This window comes from Saccostrea echinata, unplaced genomic scaffold (assembly GCF_033153115.1).
Source record: "Saccostrea echinata isolate AGI-Se365-2 ecotype Australia unplaced genomic scaffold, CSIRO_AGI_Sech_v1 ptg000001l, whole genome shotgun sequence".
NCBI classification, from domain to species: domain Eukaryota; kingdom Metazoa; phylum Mollusca; class Bivalvia; order Ostreida; family Ostreidae; genus Saccostrea; species Saccostrea echinata.
Window position 1 is genome coordinate 52,218,134 of NW_026889750.1, and position 18,184 is coordinate 52,236,317.

At 34.7% G+C, this 18,184-nt stretch overlaps 1 protein-coding gene across 1 annotated transcript; it reads left to right on the forward strand.

Moving 5' to 3' along the window:
- The first annotated feature begins 7,261 nt into the window (after positions 1 to 7,261).
- On the forward strand, positions 7,262 to 14,212 carry LOC133198424 (antiviral innate immune response receptor RIG-I-like). Its single transcript, XM_061334520.1, has 14 exons — positions 7,262 to 7,352; positions 7,725 to 7,874; positions 8,515 to 8,853; positions 9,002 to 9,112; positions 9,293 to 9,472; positions 9,561 to 9,643; positions 9,805 to 10,047; positions 10,265 to 10,427; positions 10,883 to 10,978; positions 11,255 to 11,421; positions 12,015 to 12,156; positions 12,463 to 12,702; positions 13,011 to 13,178; positions 13,387 to 14,212. The coding sequence occupies exons 1-14, from the start codon at positions 7,262 to 7,264 to the stop codon at positions 13,998 to 14,000; spliced, it is 2,787 nt and encodes a 928-aa protein (XP_061190504.1). The 3' UTR covers positions 14,001 to 14,212.
- The last annotated feature ends 3,972 nt before the right edge of the window (positions 14,213 to 18,184 follow it).

An 18,184-nucleotide genomic window follows, 5' to 3' on the forward strand; every position in this document is an offset into this window, starting at 1 on the left:
TAGAAAGGAATTTTTAGCGAAATTACTTTCTTTGAGTTAAACAAAATGTACGTAAAGTAGTTCTGAGATGTGCAAGAAAGGACAATTATTCATTGCTGTGTTTTGATCATGTGACCAATTTGGAAGTCTATACTTTTAAACTCACATGGATTTTCGCACAAATTGAAGTCAAATTAGTACAAGCGATATTGTGTGAAGAGACAACAAAATATAATTAAAAGTTATTGTTTGTCTTATTTTATTTTTATTTCATTAACAGTAACTAGAAACATAAAATTATAACAATTTCCAAATGTTTTTTGTGGTCTTTTATCCGTTCCTTTGAAAGCAGTAGCTTTTTTGCATAAACGTTGTTCTTCGTTTTACTCTTCCGTATAACTTTTATGGAATTGCTGTTTTACTTACTTAAGGATATATGTGTCATTTAGAATCCTTTTCTTCAACTCTCGCAATGAATCGTTTTTCCTGCAATGCTAAATTCTTGAAGATTCTCTCTTGACTATGGGTGTTTTTTTTCCCTTGCCTAGACACAAACACAGTACAGGACTTTTAACTTGTATTTTCTGTACATTAACACCATAACACCATGAGTCCATAGCGCAAGATAACAATATTTTTCAGCTGTTTGACTGCTTTCTATGTTAAAAAGCTGAAGTTTTCAGAATTACTTTCTGAAATCTAGCATCATATGAGAGATTCGTTCCACTACAAAATTAAAGAAGATGTGTTTGTGAAACACTGCTGACCCCGTATACAACTCATAACAAAGGTTAAACTTTCTCAAATGCAAATCAAATGTGTTGGTACCCAAAGTAAGGTCTTGTCCCGAGGAATATACCTGTGTAATATGAAAGTCATAGCAGAGACCATTGAAAAGATATGGAAAAGGTTAATGTTTTTCAAAAGTAAGTCAAACATCTAGGTCAAGGTCAAATGGGCAAAATTAATGGTGCCCAAGGAAAGGTCTTATCACAAGAAATACACATGTGAAATATAAAAGCCCTAGCACCAACCGTTCAAGATATGGCCATGGTTAAAGTTTTTCAAAAGGAGGTCAAACTCCAAGATCAAGGTCAAAGTTGTTGATATCCAAAGAAAGGTCTTGTCACTATGATTACAAATGTGAAGTACGAAAGCCCTAGCACCAAATTGATAAAAAGTTATGGCCAAGGTTAAAGTTTTTTTCAAAAGTAGGTCAAACTCCTAGGTCAAGGTCAAAGGGTTAAAGTTGTTGGTATCCAAAGGAAAGTCTTGTCACAAGAATTACACATGTGAAGTATGAAAGCCCTAGCACCAACTGTTCAAAAGTTATGGCCAAGGTTAAAGTTGGGTAAAATTTTGTAAAACTGGGTCAAACTCCAAGGTCAAAGCCAAAAGGTATAATATGATGGTTCCCAAAGAAAGGAATACACATGTGAAATATGAAAGCTATAGCTCCAACCAGTCAATAGTTATGAGCAATATTAACGTTTTTGCAGACAAACAGACATACTGATAAACAGACAAACAGACAGAGAGACAGACGAACGGACAGTGCAAAAACTATATACCCCCGAATCTTCGATACGGGGGCATAAAAAATTAGAAATGTAAAAGAATTTTATTTTCAATAGTAAGGATTTACTATTTTTAAAGGTAAGCAATACTTCATTATCCTACCTATTGGCATGGTTTTTACGCTTTTTCAGCGCTACATTTTCGACAAAATCAAGACGAGTATGGTAAATGAGCAAAGTACTCAGAAAAAATACTCATCTTTAAGAAGTCAGTTAAAAAATTTCAAGTAAATAATATCAAAGAGAGCTCGATTAATTAATTTAATTTGTAAATGAAATATGTGGCGATAACGAACAGTATTCTAGCTCAAAAGTCCATTACACATTACAAAATAGGAGCAGAGCAAACACGGACCTCTAAGACATCACAGGTGTGATCAGGTGTCATGGAGGTGTGAACCTCCCCTGTCGACAAGTCACAGTCGCCGTGTGCTCCTTGTCGACAATTCAGTATGTAAATACCTATTTTAGAATCACATAGTTGTTACATCGAACCATTTATCGATAAAATCAACTTTAGAACATTGACTTTAAAACTTATGATAATGATTTTAAAGGGTGTGTACCCTTGACACGGGATATCAAATACATCTCAGGGTTATTTTGTCGTACTGAAGTTAGATAATGTTAATTTTAATACAAGAAGAATGTGACCTTAATTTGTGCAAAACAAACAAATTCAAAGAATTGTGGTCCCCCGCTTTCCGTGTCTTAGTGGATGGGATGCTTTTATTTATGGCATATTGTAATTGTCTTGTTTGTGTGTTCTGTCTAACCCTAACCCTGACTGAAGTTAGATAATGTTAATTTTTTTCACAAGAAGAATGTGACCTTAATTTGTGCAAAAACCCATGTGAGCTAAACAAACAAATTCAAAGAATTGTGATTCCCCGCTTTCCGTGTCTGAGTGGATGGGATGCTTTTATTTATGGCATATTGTAACTGTCTTGTTTGTGTGTCCTGTCTTGTCTGTGCATCATACAAAAAAAATTGAATAAATAACAGTTATGGCAAAGATTTGTCAAATGTTAATGCCATATCTTCTCTCAATCAAACGTTATCAGCAATGTAATTTTTTTTTGTAAATTAGGTCAAACGTGAAGGCCAAGGTCACAGGGTCAAATATCATAGCACATTCCGAAACATTTTGACACAGGTAACGCACTTGTCAAATATGAATTCCTTAGCTTACATCATTCAAAAGTAATCAATAAAGTTTAAAAAAAAAAAAAAATAAGGTGAAGCATGAAGGTAAAGGTCAAGGAGTAAGAAATCATAGTTTGCTCGAAAACATCTTGTAACAGGTAATGCACATATCAAAAATATGAAAGCCCTATCTTTTCTCAAGTTATAATCAAAGATGAAATTTTTGAAAAGTATGTCAAACTTCAAGGTCAGATCACCGGGTCAAAACCATAGTGTATTTGGAAAGGTCTTGTCACAGGTAATGTGCATGCCAAATATGAAAGCCCTATCTTTTCTCATTCAAAAGTCATGACTAATTTAAAGTTATGTTAAATATATTGAAAAATAGGTTAAACTTCAAGGTCAAGGTCACAGAGTCAAAAATCATAGTATATTTGGAAATGTCTTGTCAAAGGTAATGTACATGTGAAATATGAAAGCCCTATCTTTCTCATTCAAAAGTTATGATCAAGGTTAAAGTTTTTGTGACAGACTGACAGACGGACAGACTGACAGACAGACAAGCAGACTGACAGACGAATGAGATTTAATGTCCCCTCGCTTTCGCGAAAGCAAAACTGTATATCAGGACTGAGCGTGAGTTTAATCAGCAGCATATATATGCTGTAATCAACAGCATAAGATTTTGTCACAATTTTTTGTAGCAACTTAGGTATATCCTGTGTAGAGAACCAGACAACGATAACGTTGACTATCAAAAAACTTCACGCAAAAAATTAAGCTGTTTTACTGAAGACTGAAATTTTCAAAATTATTATGTCGCCCCGAACGAAGTAGGACGGCATGACTGGGGCAATCTTCCTGTAACTTTCCACAAAAGACGATCACTAGATGTACTTGTGCGATGAAGACTTTCAGTTTCAAAATGGCTACCGTTGCCATGGAAACGTTCGATAATTGATTAATTTTGTCCGGGAGTGTTCTCTCTGGTCCCTTGAACATTCATCATGAAACTTTACAGAAATGATGATCAGTAATTGTAGTTGTGCGATTCACATTTAAAATTTTCAAATTGCAAATCGTTGCCATGAAAACAGAGGGTAAGTGAAAATTCTTTAACTTCGGATTTCTCAGTAACTGCTCACGCAATTATTTTGATACTTTGTAGGATAATTCTTTGCATGTGTCAAAGAGATTTCTATTTTAAAAACAAACCTGGAATTTGTCGCACACAGTTTACATAGAAACAAAACAGAAAAAAGTATCATACACACATATGTTCTCAGAGGTGGCTTGGACAATCTAGATGAAACTTTACAGATATTATAATTAGAAACTCTAGGTGTGCAGTCAACATTCAAAGTTTTCTAAATTCCTACCGTTGCTATGGAAACGGACGAAAAGTGAAAAATTCTTTAATTTCTATTTTTCTTTGTAACTACGCAAGCAATCCTTTGGAAACTTTAATGGTTTATTCCTTCTACAGTATCAAAGTGGTTTTCCCCAAAAATGGATTCGATTGCAGTTTTATCGCTTCAGCCACCGGGACGAAAGTTCACCCTAGTTTAGTCCTCTAGTGTTCTCGTAGACTTTACAGAAATAAAAATCACCAACCCTAGTTGTACATCCAATATTTTATTTTTTCAAAGTTTGTCGTCGAAGCCAGGTAAAGAACAAATGAAATAAGAAAAGTTGCATTTTTCCACTTTTTTCCTCCGACATTTCTGTTATTGAATTTATTTGTGTGAGATTTATAGAGCTATAAGTCTATCTACAGATTTAACACACATATTTGCAGGTCTTAGTACGAATGTCCAAAAACGATGTACAAACGTTTATATTTGATTTTTTATTATCAAACTATAAATTATTCACGTTATATGTTTATCATCTATATCGAAAATGTCAGGTTTCAGTAACTGTGCTATGGTAATACATATTTGTTTTGAGTGAAGAATAAGGCCCTTTGATGAGGAAAAATGACTATTTGTTTATTTCTAACCTATTAAACACTACAAATTATTCTTTTTTATTTTCATTTATATTCGTCAGAACTGTTGATTTAGTGCAAAAGCACTGAGTTAACACGAAGTTTGTTTCGTGTGCTAAATAAACCTCTGAAGGAGGTAAAGAGGACGGAATGTCATTGCAAGAACTTCGGTTGAATATTTAGTACACGGGCTTTACTTTTTCTATCGTTCACGGCAGCTCAGTCGGAAGAGCGCTCTGTGATCGGGAGGTCGTGAGTGCCAATCTCGGCCGCGACTGACCAGAGTCCTGTTCCTTCGCCATGTGCTTGGCACTTTGAAGTGAAAGTTGAGGGTCCTTCGGATGAGACCTTAAAAACCGAGGCCCCGTGTCACGATAAAGATCCCTCACTGCTAAATGGCCCTGAGTGCCGAGTAAAGGTCAAAATTTGAAGCCCTTCATCGGTATATGGTGACGTCTCTATATGAGTAAAAAATTCTCGAATGGGACGTTAAACAACATACAATCAAACATTTACTTTTTCTCTTTCTAACGATTAATAAAAAGTGTTTTTGATGAGTGTCGTTTTTCACCGATAATTTTTTTGCTGAGTAATGCTTTATTTTCACATACTTTTTTCTAATCAATTCTGTTAATTGATAAATGAAAAGTCAAGATAGTCATTGTACAATTTTACTTAACAATCCCTCCCCCCTCCCCCCCCCCCCCCCCACACACACACAAACGCGCGCGCGCGTGCACGCCTCACCCAGAATAACAAAACATAAAATATTTCTCTTAACCCGAGATCGACCTCTGACCGACTTGAAATCTACTAAAGATTCAACATAAATTTTGAGAGTTTGTTTGTCTTTGACTCAAATAGTTAATCGACGAATTTCTGTACAGATGAATAGAGATATAAAATTTACTTTTTGTCTTAAACTTATTCTGATGTTTATTAATAAAATAAAGTTTCCATTATAAGTAAGTTTATATTCCGCTGCCGTGATGCTTTTTCTGTTTGTATGAGTGTGTTTGTGTGTGTTTTTGTAAATCGATTACTGCATCTTAATATAAACCACTTGTATTAGTTATTATTTCCGGTAGTGAAATTATTTCTGTAGTGACTAAAAACTAACGATATTATTCCTTCAATAGATCCAATTCGCCTGACAAGTTAGTTTTAGTTACATGTATAAACATCTGTGTTCTGATGTATTTCATGTTCACTCATTCAAAAATAAAACAAAAAGGTTTTTGAGGAAATCAAGATTTTTATTAATCATCAATCCTGCCTGTCAAAACTTTTGAACTCTATATACAGCTATTCCCCACGATAAATTAAAGTCCAGGCTTTTGCCCCGTTATTAGCAGACCTATTTTTTGTATTCATATGACGCAGAATTCATTAAAAATCTTATACATGAGAAGAAGAATACACTTGCTGTGGCCTTCAACTCGACATTTAGTGAAGGCCTCTTATCAATTTACAAGAGTTACTTCCATTCATATGTCGACTCGATATATCCCAGTGAACTTGAAATAAAAGATACCACAGAGCCTTACACATCTGTTCATTTAGATATTTTACTAGAAAAAGATGTTAATGGTAACCTAACAACAAAGCTTTATGATAAACGTGGTGACTTCAAGGGCTTCCCTTACTTATGTAGCAAAATACCCTTTTCGTCTGCATATGGGGTTTATATCTCCAAGCTGAATCGATATGCAAGATCATGATCCACGTACGAACAATTTTTTAAACGAGGTAAGCTATTGACAAACAAGTTGAAACAAGGATATCAACATAAACAGTCTCTTTTGAAGTCATTATTTCGGAATTTCTTGTCAGCAAAGACATTCAATCATGAAGTCGAATGCTGACTGACGGTTTTCATACTTATTGTTAAGCCATTCTTTAAACACTGAATTGTCTATGGGTTTTTCAGTTTGTCCGATCCTGAGAATGAGCACACAGCAGCTGTGACCGATCGACAGGGGACGCTTACTCCTGCATGGCACCTGATCCCACCTCTGATGTTATTAGAGATCCGTGTTTGCTCTGCTCACGATTGGTATTATTTCAACGGACTTCTGAGCTTGAGCTTGATTACTATTCGTTATTTCCATATTTCATTTTACAAATGTGAGTCTCAGAATTAAGAGAAGACGACAAAAGCAATAACTATACTGTCATAAACTAGTAAATTTTTGGAGCATTTATACTGAAATGAATGCGGAAAATAAAACAATGGAAAAAAAAGAAAGAAAATAAAAAAGGGGGATGCAAAAGATCAGAGTAACAATCAGTAAAAAGCCATAGAATTAAAAAAAAAAACGTTAGTTAAAAACGAAATGCAAAAATAATTTTAAAGAATTAAACGTAATTCCAATTGCAAAAATCGATATCTTACATGTATGTATGTTCCTATCAAGCTTTGAAACATAGAGATTTTGACTGGACTGATTGCTAATAATAGAAATGTTCATTGCAAGGAAACCACCTATTATAAAAATAAATAAATTGCGTAATTCTGATTATCAGAAAACACTGAATACTTTCTTTTTCGTTTTATTTTACCTTAATAATGGAGGAAAATATAACACAGAAGTTTGTCACAGACGTAGTGGAGCACCTAGAGCCGACTGATATATTGGACTACTTTCCAGCACTTAATGGTAAATTAAACAGCTGTTAAATTAAAGATGTCCGGATTTAGAACGTGTGGCAGATTATATAAGAAGTGTATAAATTTTCTGAATATTAAAAACTGGTAAACAATTAAAATTTGAAACATGTAATCAGTTTTATTCTTCGAAGCTAAGCAAAGGGCATTTAACAGAGAAATAATTCACTATTTCATTTCTCTGATGGTAGATTTGGTGACCTTATTTCAATTCGAAAGTACGTTCACCGAACTTGTTGTTGGTGACCTAGCTTACCGTTGGTTACAAATGGCGAACTCTGAACGCAACTTGAAGGCTTCTGATCCGCTTAAAGCACTTTGCGTAATACCATTAATATTTAAGACATTTTCTTTGTTTTTGAAGATGACGATATTTACACGATAGAACAGCTTCAGAAGAATGGTAAAAGAGAAGATGCATGCCTTTCCTTCCTTGATCTAGTATTGAAGCATGATGATACTACCGTTAGGAACGAGAATATAAACATATTGGTGAATGCATTTCGGGAGGAGGGTACGTTTGTCCCACACGTATGAATGGCAATAACACACTAGATTTACATCGAAACCCGACAGCAAGGCTATGATTTTCAAAAAAAAATTATTTATACGATATTTTTAAAGTGAATAATTGCGCCTCTATTGAGTGAAAAATTCTCGAGAGGGACGTTAAACAACAAACAAACAGACAAACGTAAAGTGAATAATTTATAATAAATTTTTAGATAAACATTGAAGGTAAAAATTAACACAAAATTCAAGAAAACTTCAATGTGCTAAAAGTATCAAACTATACGTTGTTAAAAAAAAATAAACATAACTTTCTTCATGGTGTTATTGAAATATATTGTGAAAACGGTTTGTATGTAGTTACTTGCTTAAAATAAGTACAAGGGCACAATATTGTAGCCTGTTAGTAAAGAAAAATTTTAAATGTAAACCTTAATGTCTTATTTTTATAATATAGTTAGGCACAAGATCAACAACAGTGCAATTACAACTTGATACCTTATTAGGTTTACTAAAACTTGATACCATATTAGGTATAACCTAATAACGTACCTTACTATGTATGCGTTATGCATCATGTTTACTGGTTGATTCATCAGGTTTTCTATGTTTGTTGTATATGTATTTTAATTTCCTGTTTCTAGGTTACCAGAGATTAGTAGAAAGTTATGAAAATGCTGACGAAAGTGACCAGACAGCCACGACAGAATTTATGGAATTCCTTATTAAGATGACAAAACCTGACCTGATGAATGAGATCGACGCTGCTTCTCTGATTCCAATACTGCTAGAGAAGGGATACCTTAAAGTAAAGGACCAACAGTATCTCAACTCTCTTCAGGTAGGCGACAGATCTGAGGCCTGCAAAGAAATGGTCAGAAGAATCAAAAAGAAGCACAAGGACTGGGCTGTAGCATTGTTTAATGCCCTGAAACAGACACAACCTAACCTGCTGACCAAGTTAGATCCCGGTGCAACCAATGGTATATTGTTAATGAACTGTTTTTTAGCTGTGTGTGCAATAAAAATGTCTTTCTAATATTATTAACGTTATTGTTGAATTAAAACACGAACAGAAGGTATGGGAAATGGTAAAGATAATTTATCTGATTCCCTATTCACCTTATCTAGAGGAGCTTGTGCAGAAAGGTTTAGCTTCCTCTGACACTGGTCCACTGACGGAACAACCAGAATCTGAAGAGGAGGAATACAACTCCGACCTGGAAAAATACGACAATGAAGGTATATACAACTAGAGAAAAAATACGACAATGAAGGTATAGACACCATAGAAAAAATACGACAATGAATGTATAGACAGCCAACTAGAGACACAACAGGTGTTATTGTTAGCATAACGCTGGTGTGATTGAAAAGTAGTTACCAAAACATCTTCCAAAGATATTTATTTTCCTTTTGCAGAAAGTGAAAAGTCGCAGAAAAGAAGGAAAGTACCTGAAATGAATTTGCGTCCTTACCAGTTAGAATTGGCGGAGACCGCGGACAGCGGTCAAAATACTATCATCTGTGCACATACAGGAACAGGAAAGACATGGGTTGCTCTACATATCACCAAAGAACATCTGTTGAAGAACCCTGACGGTAACGAAAACATTATTTATTTACAAAAAAGCACATATAAATCAAAATTATCGAATACACAAACCATTTTAGAAAGACCATGTTTCAGGTCGTGTTGTTTTCCTGGCAAGAACAAACGCCCTTGTGGAACAGCAATATAATTTATTCCAAAAGTACTTGCCAGACAGAAAGGTAAACTTGTTTTAAAGCTCTTGATATATACATTTCCATTTCATCGCCTGATGTTCCTCAATGCTTTTTTATTTCCATTTCTAACATTCCTCCATAAAATTTCTTGTTCTTTTTCAAATGATGTATATGAATGAGAAATATGACAAATTATGTCCCCCTAGGTTTACCATCTTCACACCGCCACAAAGGAGTGCTTAGGAATGCATCTAATCATTAATGATCACCAGGTATTTTTTATGACTCCGCAAATCCTTCTGAACAACATCAACAACAAACGAGTTAGTCTTGGGGAGATAACTCTTCTTATTCTGGATGAGTGCCACCACAGCAGGAAAAAGGAGCCCTACAATAACGTCATGAAGCATTATCTGGCCAGGAAAAGAAATAAAGAAACAATCCCACAGGTTCTTTCCATACAGATTTTATGTTTAAGAAAATAATGTCAAAAGATTAACTAAGGGAGGTTTATCATTTGAAAAATCTTTAAAAAATGAAACGCAATTGAGAAAAAAACTTACAATAACTCAGTATTATAATTTAATATATTGATATTTATGAATTAATTCGATATGAATACATATAAATAATGATTGAAAAAGTAATATCTCAATCCTTTGAAAGATTGTTGGATTGACTGCCACAATTGGAGTAGGAGATTCCAGTACAGAGGATGGAGCGTTACAGCATATGCTTAGAATCTGCGCAAATCTGGACACTTTGGAGATATCCACCGTGCGGAGAAACCTAGAGGAGTTTCAGAAACATGTTGCTGTACCAAAGGAAGGTAACATTGTTTTGCGGAAGATTGATGTACAATGAAATATGAAGATAGCGAACAGTATTCAATCTCGAAAGTCCAATGAAACAATACAAATTTGGAGCAGAGCAAACACGGACCTCAAATTTAGAGGTGGAATCAGGTGTCATGGAGGAGTGAACATCCCCTGCCGACCGGTCACACCCGCCGTGTGCTCCTTGTCATGATCGAAAAAAAAACCCCGGAAAAATCCGTAGACAGTTCAGTGTATAAATAATGGATTAACAATTAGCATGAAAAACGTCAGTCAGCATTACAAGTATGTATGTGCTGACAAGGTCATTGTATCGACCATAAAACTTGCGAAATGATGACTTCAAACGAGACTGTTGATATACTTGTTTCATCAACTTGTTTGTCAATAGCTTGCCTCGTAATGAATGTAGGGCAGGTTCGTTTTCATATTTCTTTTCTTTTTTCAGAAACAATAAAGATGGGACAAAAAGAAAAAGACCCATTGAAGATTCTTATCTTCGAGAACATTGCTCATATTGAAGCGTACATCAAAACGACGGAATGTTTGTACTAAGCAATATATTCTGATAAAAAATCAAACAAGAGAAAACATGCCTTATACTGATGTGCAAATGATAAGTCTTCAAAAATCCATTTTTCTCAAGTTTTGCTAGTTTTGGAAAAAAGTATGAACTGTTAGTAATATATAGTATGTAGATTTCTTCTGTTCATACCCTCAACTAACAAGTATGGTTTGTCACAATTTGTAGAATTCTGAACAAAAATGTTTAGTTACAGTGCTTATTTAATCTCGTATTTATTTCATCTAATGTTTTTAGTGATGAATAATAAACACTTATTACCTATGTGGAATAAAAGACCAGATAAGAAAGATGGAAAACACTACCAAAAATGGACTGTTCACTTCCGGAACAAGGTGTCATGCAAACTAAGAAACAATAAAGAACTGGTGCGAGTTATATACACCGCCATGACTCACCTTGCAGTATGTATTAAAACTACTAGTATATTTTAAGGATTGCCAGAGAAATGTTTTTAATTGTAAACAGGACTGATGTTTTGATACTCGTGTAGCATAAAGGTTAAAATGTTTTGTTTTTTTTAAAATTATCATATAGCAGTTTTTTTGGCGGGGTGCTAAGATATCTTATTTTAGCTGATTAGTAGTAGCTCTCCAAAATTAATAATTTTGTTCCTTTATATGTAGGTAATGAGCACATGCATGTTTATTTTGATCAGTCTGCTGTTAAAAAATATGGAAGAACTTGATATTACCAAAGGAAAATTATGCAACGAGTAATTTTGAATAATATCTAAATGTATTTTGATAGTAAATTATTGCTTTTTATATTTGGATTTCTTGACATATTAAAGGTAAAACGCTCTTTTCCTAAGGGAAACAAAATTCATCTACTGTTAATGCAGTGGAATGTTTTGTCCGCCAAATATTTGAGCAAGTAAAATGCCAATTTCTACATCTGCTTAAATCTTGTTACATGTATATTATATTACGTAAATCATTAAATAGTGATTTTTTACTATAAATTCATCATTCAGAACGATCTTTGTTTCTGATAGGCATACAATGAAGCTTTAGATGTTAATTATCTGATGAATAAAGAACATGTTATCGAGCACATGGAGAGGAAATTCGAGGAGGATCTCAAAACTCTGGACAGTGCAAGCGAAAAGGAAAGGGAGTTCCTTCTAATGATTATTGGTAAGATAATTTTGTAATGTTTACCAGTTGTGATGACACGATATTTCTTTTATATTTTTATTGCCATTAAAATATGACTTCAGGTGGTTTTTTTTGAAAAATAGTGTAGTGTCTATTTAATCAAGGTACCATGCATACTATTTAATTAAGGTATTTCACCACTGAGTTACGAATGATTTGGTGTACTTCCCTTAGAACCTTTGTCTACACACACATGCTCGAATCTTGAAGTTCACTTCTAAAAATAAAGATCAGTGAAAGCATTCAAGTTAATTCAATGCAGATTCAATCGTGCATTTATTTCAGAGTTTTGCAAGAAGGTTGAGAAAATGAAAGTTGAGATGAACCCGTATCTGAAGCTGATGAGAGACAAAGTGGTGGAATTGGTTACTGAGTATGAGGAGATAAAAGGAATGGTTTTTGTACAGACAAGAGCTACAGCATTTGCCTTAGCCCAATATTTGAGTCAGGAACTGGGATCCCTGGGCAATGGAGGATTGAGGGCTGGTCCTTTTACAGGAACAAACTCATCAGAAACCAGCCGAGGTATAAAGATGGATGGACAGTTTGAGGAATAGATAACTATGAAAAATTATTTACCTTTGTAAATATTTCTGTTGATTGATTGATTCCTCAAAATAGGAATATCTTCAAGCTGTTCTTTTGATATGGAGTATTTGTATGAATCTCACATTACCTAAATTTTACTGAAGTTTAAGAGCATAAGTTCTGCTTCTTCTATTTGTCATTGTCAAAGATCAATGGACCATGGATAATTAGTATTTTAATATAGTGTTAATTTCTATGCCATTATTCATTTTGCCTTGAGGATTTGAAAAATTCAAAATAAACAGGTATGCCTGATACCCAGAAAAACGAAACTTTGGAAAACTTTAAGAGAGGAATCCTTAATGTGCTGGTAGCGACCTCTGTCGGCAGTGAGGGAATCGATGTTCCAGATTGCAACTTTATTATAACTTATAACTACACCGGAAACGAGGCTAACGTCATACAGATGAGTGGTAAGAGTCCTAAAATATTTCTTGTTACCACATCAGATATCATTAGAATAGTAATACAAAATTTATTAATTTAAACTCAGATGAATTCATAGATTAATGATATATTTAAAGAATAAACGCCCTTTAGGTTTTCATAACTTTTTGAAGGATGCAGTTTGAAAGTATCTAGATTTATTTTACACATACTAAATCATCGTATCTTCAACAGGTCGTGCTCGCCAAAAGAGCTCCACAGTTGCCCATATATCTGACCAAGCCATTCAAAAGCGGGAAGAAATTAGTTTACAGAAGGCTAAGTTAATGTACGAAGCCTTTAGACGACTCAACTCAATGCTGCCAGAGGATCGAAGACGTAAGATTCTGAATTACCAGGAGGAGATACGTGTCGTTGGTGATCTCTTTTCTTCGGAAGAAGATACCTACAAGGTCAAAAAACCCTTCCGTTTGATTTGCTTTAAATGCCATGCAGATGCAGTAAACAGCGAAGATTTGAGAATTTATGTTGGTCAACACCGCGTTGTGACAAACCCAGACTTTCGGTCTCGCTGTGACTTTGATAAGAGCACCGCTCCCTCCAGATACACCATTTCCACGATAAAGTGCGCCAAATGCAAGCTGAAATGGGGAACTACTTTCAAGATTGACGAGTTTGAGATTCCGGTGCTAAAGGTGGCAGCATTTCTTTTCGAAAGTGCAGGTGAAGAACCACGTAAAATCAAGAAATGGGGCCGTGTCGATTTCTTCATTGAGAGCATTAACAAGTCAGATCTTTTGGAGATTTACAAAGAAATAGTAGATGTAGAAGAGACCGAAGAACAATAACCGCTCACTATTACCAGTATCACAAAACTGCAAACATGACTAAAATCAGAGCACTGCACAAATTCATAGACATATCGAGCAAAATTCAATCTTGGAATTCTTATTGCATTTTATTAATGATAATCTGATGAACAAAAACTTCTTTTGAATAGTGAATAGAAAACTTTCACCAGTGAATAAGATATTATAAATGGAAAAGACTAAAGCATCTAATAAAGTTCCTTCCTTTGCACATACAAGCTTCAATTCTTAATGATGAATTATGGTGAGCAGAAAACGTAAAAGTCGGACGCCAATATCACTATAACTAGGAAAAAGTAAAATTTTTGCGATCGTGTTGTTTGTATTGGTAATGTTTTAAAAAAAAAAACAAAGGGAAAGGCAAAAGACATAAGAGAGTGTTAGGTCCTTGAGGTGGACATTCAAACGTTAATATTTGGAGGTCACATTTTAAATGAAAAGGTTGGAGAAAGCGAACAGTTATCAGTCTCGTAAATCCTTTAAACAAAACAAATCGTGAATTGCGGACACGTGGAAACATTACAGGTGGGAACTTTTGTTTAATGGGAGTAAGTTTACTGTGTCGATTAGTCACACCAGTATTGATCTCTCTGTATTGATAAAGTAAGTGGGGTTTTCAAAATTTTTTTCAAAATTATTTTCAAAATTATTACTACAAAATTTCAACTTGCATAAAATATGTAAGTCAAATTGAGACTCAACAATTGATTGTATGTTGTTTAAAGTCCCTTTCGAGAATATTTCACTCTTATAGAGACGTCACAATATACCCGTGAAGGGCTCCAAATTTAGACTTTACCCGGCACTCATGGCCGCCTACTGTGACACGGGGCCTTAGTTTTTAAGATCTCATCCGAAGGACCCATAACTTTAACTTCTAAGTACCGAGCGCTTGGTGAAGGAACTGTTGCTACCTATTTTTTTACAGACTGAGCTACCGTAAGAGTTTTTTTTCTTATGAAAGATTTATTATTCAACATTTTAAAAATTGTACCTTCTCTTCCTCTTCCAATCCACGAATCTGCCATTTAGATCCTTCCCTTGGTCTGTCAAATATTAATCCCTGTTTATATTTAAGCATTGAATTCTTATTTTTGGATGTCGTCTGTCCTATACCAGCACCTGGCCCTGTTTTTGTTGATTAGGAGCAGAGCAAACATGGACCTCCAAAACATCAGAGGTGGGATCAGGTGCCATGGAGGAGTAAGCATCCCCTGTCGACTGGTTACACCCGCCGTGTGCTCCATGTCCTGATCGGGGAAAAACGGAAAAATCCGTTTAGTGTTTAAATAATGGCCTAACAAATAGTATGAAAAAGGTCAGTCAGCAGTTGACTGATTTTTAAATTTATTTGCTGACAAGGTCATCGATTCGACCATAGACTTTGCGAAATGTTGATTTGAACGAGACTGTTGATATTCTTATTTCATCAACTTGTTTGTCAATAGCTTGCCTCACTTTAGAAATTGTTCTTACGTACAGAATTCTCTTGCGTATCGAATCAACTGAGAGACATAAACCACATAAGCAGGTGACAAGGGTATATTGCTGCATAAGCAATGGAAGTTGACAATTGAAAAGTTGAAGTCATCACATTTATCATAAAGCTTGGTTATTAGTTTACCATTAATGTCAGTGAAATATCCAAATAAACAAAGAAACAAATATGTCAGACTCTGTGGTATCTTTTATTTCAAGCTCACTGAGATATATCGAGTCGACATGAATGGAAGTTACTATTCAATGGACTTTTGCGAGAAGCACTGACTTTTACAGTCGATGGCTTACTTTGACATTTAAACCTGCATTATGTACGGAGACACAGAATTGATAATAGACAAGAAAACCTTTATAGTGGTTATAGGCATGGTGGTAGGGGCACTAACATGATTTACCTGTATGCAATCAATGCAAAAGATGATGACAACCAGAATTACATACCTTAAATTACCTTATTCGTGAGGTTAGTGCCTCCTTTCAATCTAATTTTTCTGAAGGAATGAAATAAGGAAGAAAAAACATATCGAAAGAAAACTTAAGCAAGAATTGGTCAATGTGGGAATGGAGGGGGTTGAGGATAGGGTGGATGCCGATCCCTTCTTAGACAAAGAATATTTGCTTTGAAATGGCCCATTATCATCGTTTAATTAACTCTTGAGCTTAATGTTTATATCGCAAAAGAGCTTCCGTATAATGCCCTAGTGTAAAAGTAAGTCGTCGTTTGTAAAAGTCAGCGCTTCTCGCAAAAGTCCATTGTTAACTGATAAAACGTCGTCGATATATCATAGCAAGGAATAAACACACAAAATCTAAGACCACGAAAGGAATACTACACGTCTTCCATGAGTTTCAAGTGTGCAATTGGGTGTAACGAAATCGAAGGGTTGATATGCCTGTGTGACGGTGCCTATTTATGTGTAGTGTTTAGCTTTAATATGCATTACACCTTTGAAAATGTTTCTACTCATGACCATTTGAAGTACGACGTATTTTGCAGATTATAATTAAAACTCTAAATTCTCTATCAAATGTTTTACATATTCATCCTCTGCCCAAACTTCTGGCCCCAGGATAGTCTTGTATTGAAGAAAAACATATCTGAAAACGTCTTCTTAAGTCATGGAAATGACAATGTTTACTCCTAGAAATGGCAAATTATTGCCTGTAAAGCTTTTAAATTTCCTTATATGCAATATGAAAAGAGTTACATACTACAGGTTGGGGGGGGGGGGAGTTAAATTCCGCTATAATAGTGGTATATCACTATTATAGTGAAATCCGCTATATTTTCAGCCAATTTTTAAGAAAAAATTGAGACCCAGTCTTTTTAAATATTACCGCGATCACTGGTTGCTATGTTAAAAATTTAACTTCCGTTTTAAAAAGTGTGTTCGCATTATTAACCGCATCGGCAGAAAATCTATTAAAATTCATAACATGTAAGGGTGCCAATTAGTGTCTATTTTTATACCCATTAAGACTTGCGCTTTAAACAGCAAGCATGTTATTAGATGAAATCGAGGATAAATACGGCTGAAAGTATAGCGGAATCTCACTATAATAGTAATATATATCTACTATCTCACTATAATAGTGATATATCACTACTATCTCACTATAATAGTGATATATCACTATTATCTCACTATAATAGTTATATACTACTACTATCTTACTATAATAGTGATATATCACTACTATCTCACTATAATAGTGATATATCACTACTATCTCACTATAATAGTGATATATCACTACTATCTCACTATAATAGTGATATACCACAAATATAGCGGAATTTACGTTTCTCCCCAGCCTGTACAATTACAGAAGCTCTTCAGATTCATGAAAGTGATCACAGGAATTTTAATCACTTTGTATTCTAACATTATTCTAGTTTAAAAAGCTAGTTTAAAATCTTCATTTTCTTTCACCTGATATTTCGTTTAAACAACTGTATCATTAATTGTTGTTCCTGCATTATATGTTAAGTAATATGATTTGAGTTGAATTGCCAAGTTAGATATGGGTGAAGAAGTCATACCATGGCCTGTTGCCTGTGCCATTGATTTTGGGACTACGTTCAGTGAATATGCCTATTCAGTGCTGACAGACTATGAGGAAAACTGTTTAAAAATCACGTTCAACACAACCTGTTTCAACGAAGGACCAGGCACCCTTAAAACTCCCACGTGCATTCTCTGTAACAGCGTTAGAAAATAGCTTATTCATGCCATTTTCTGACCCTAAACACCGCAAATATCCTGGAACCTGATTTAATACAGATCTAACACTAACCCTGACAAAAACTTGCTCAGAATCAATCAAAACATTAATTTGCCCTGGTTTGGTTTTAGTCTATTTAATCCCCTGTTCAACTTTCTCCCTTAAAATTGTGGTCTACTTCTGATCCCCAGTGGCCATGATTTGAGCAAACCTAATTTTGCAATACCTGATGTTGCTTGCAAATCAATATCTTAAACATAGTCCACCTGTTTTCAAGATTTGTACAGAATGTTGTCTGTATTACCTGAGGGCACTCGCATGATAATAATAACTTGAACAAATTTGAATTAACACTTCAAAAGGAAGCTTTCACACAACTTTTGTTTTTTCTAGTCTGATGGTTCTTGAGAGAAAGACTTTAAATCACAGAACTATAT

Coding starts and splice junctions, on each gene's coding strand:
- LOC133198424 (XM_061334520.1), top strand. CDS start 7,262: ATGGAGGAAAATATAACACAGAAGTTTGTCACAGACGTAGTGGAGCAC. Junction 7,353..7,724: donor CTACTTTCCAGCACTTAATG/GTAAATTAAACA, acceptor TTGTTTTTGAAG/ATGACGATATTTACACGATA. Junction 13,179..13,386: donor TAACGTCATACAGATGAGTG/GTAAGAGTCCTA, acceptor TATCTTCAACAG/GTCGTGCTCGCCAAAAGAGC.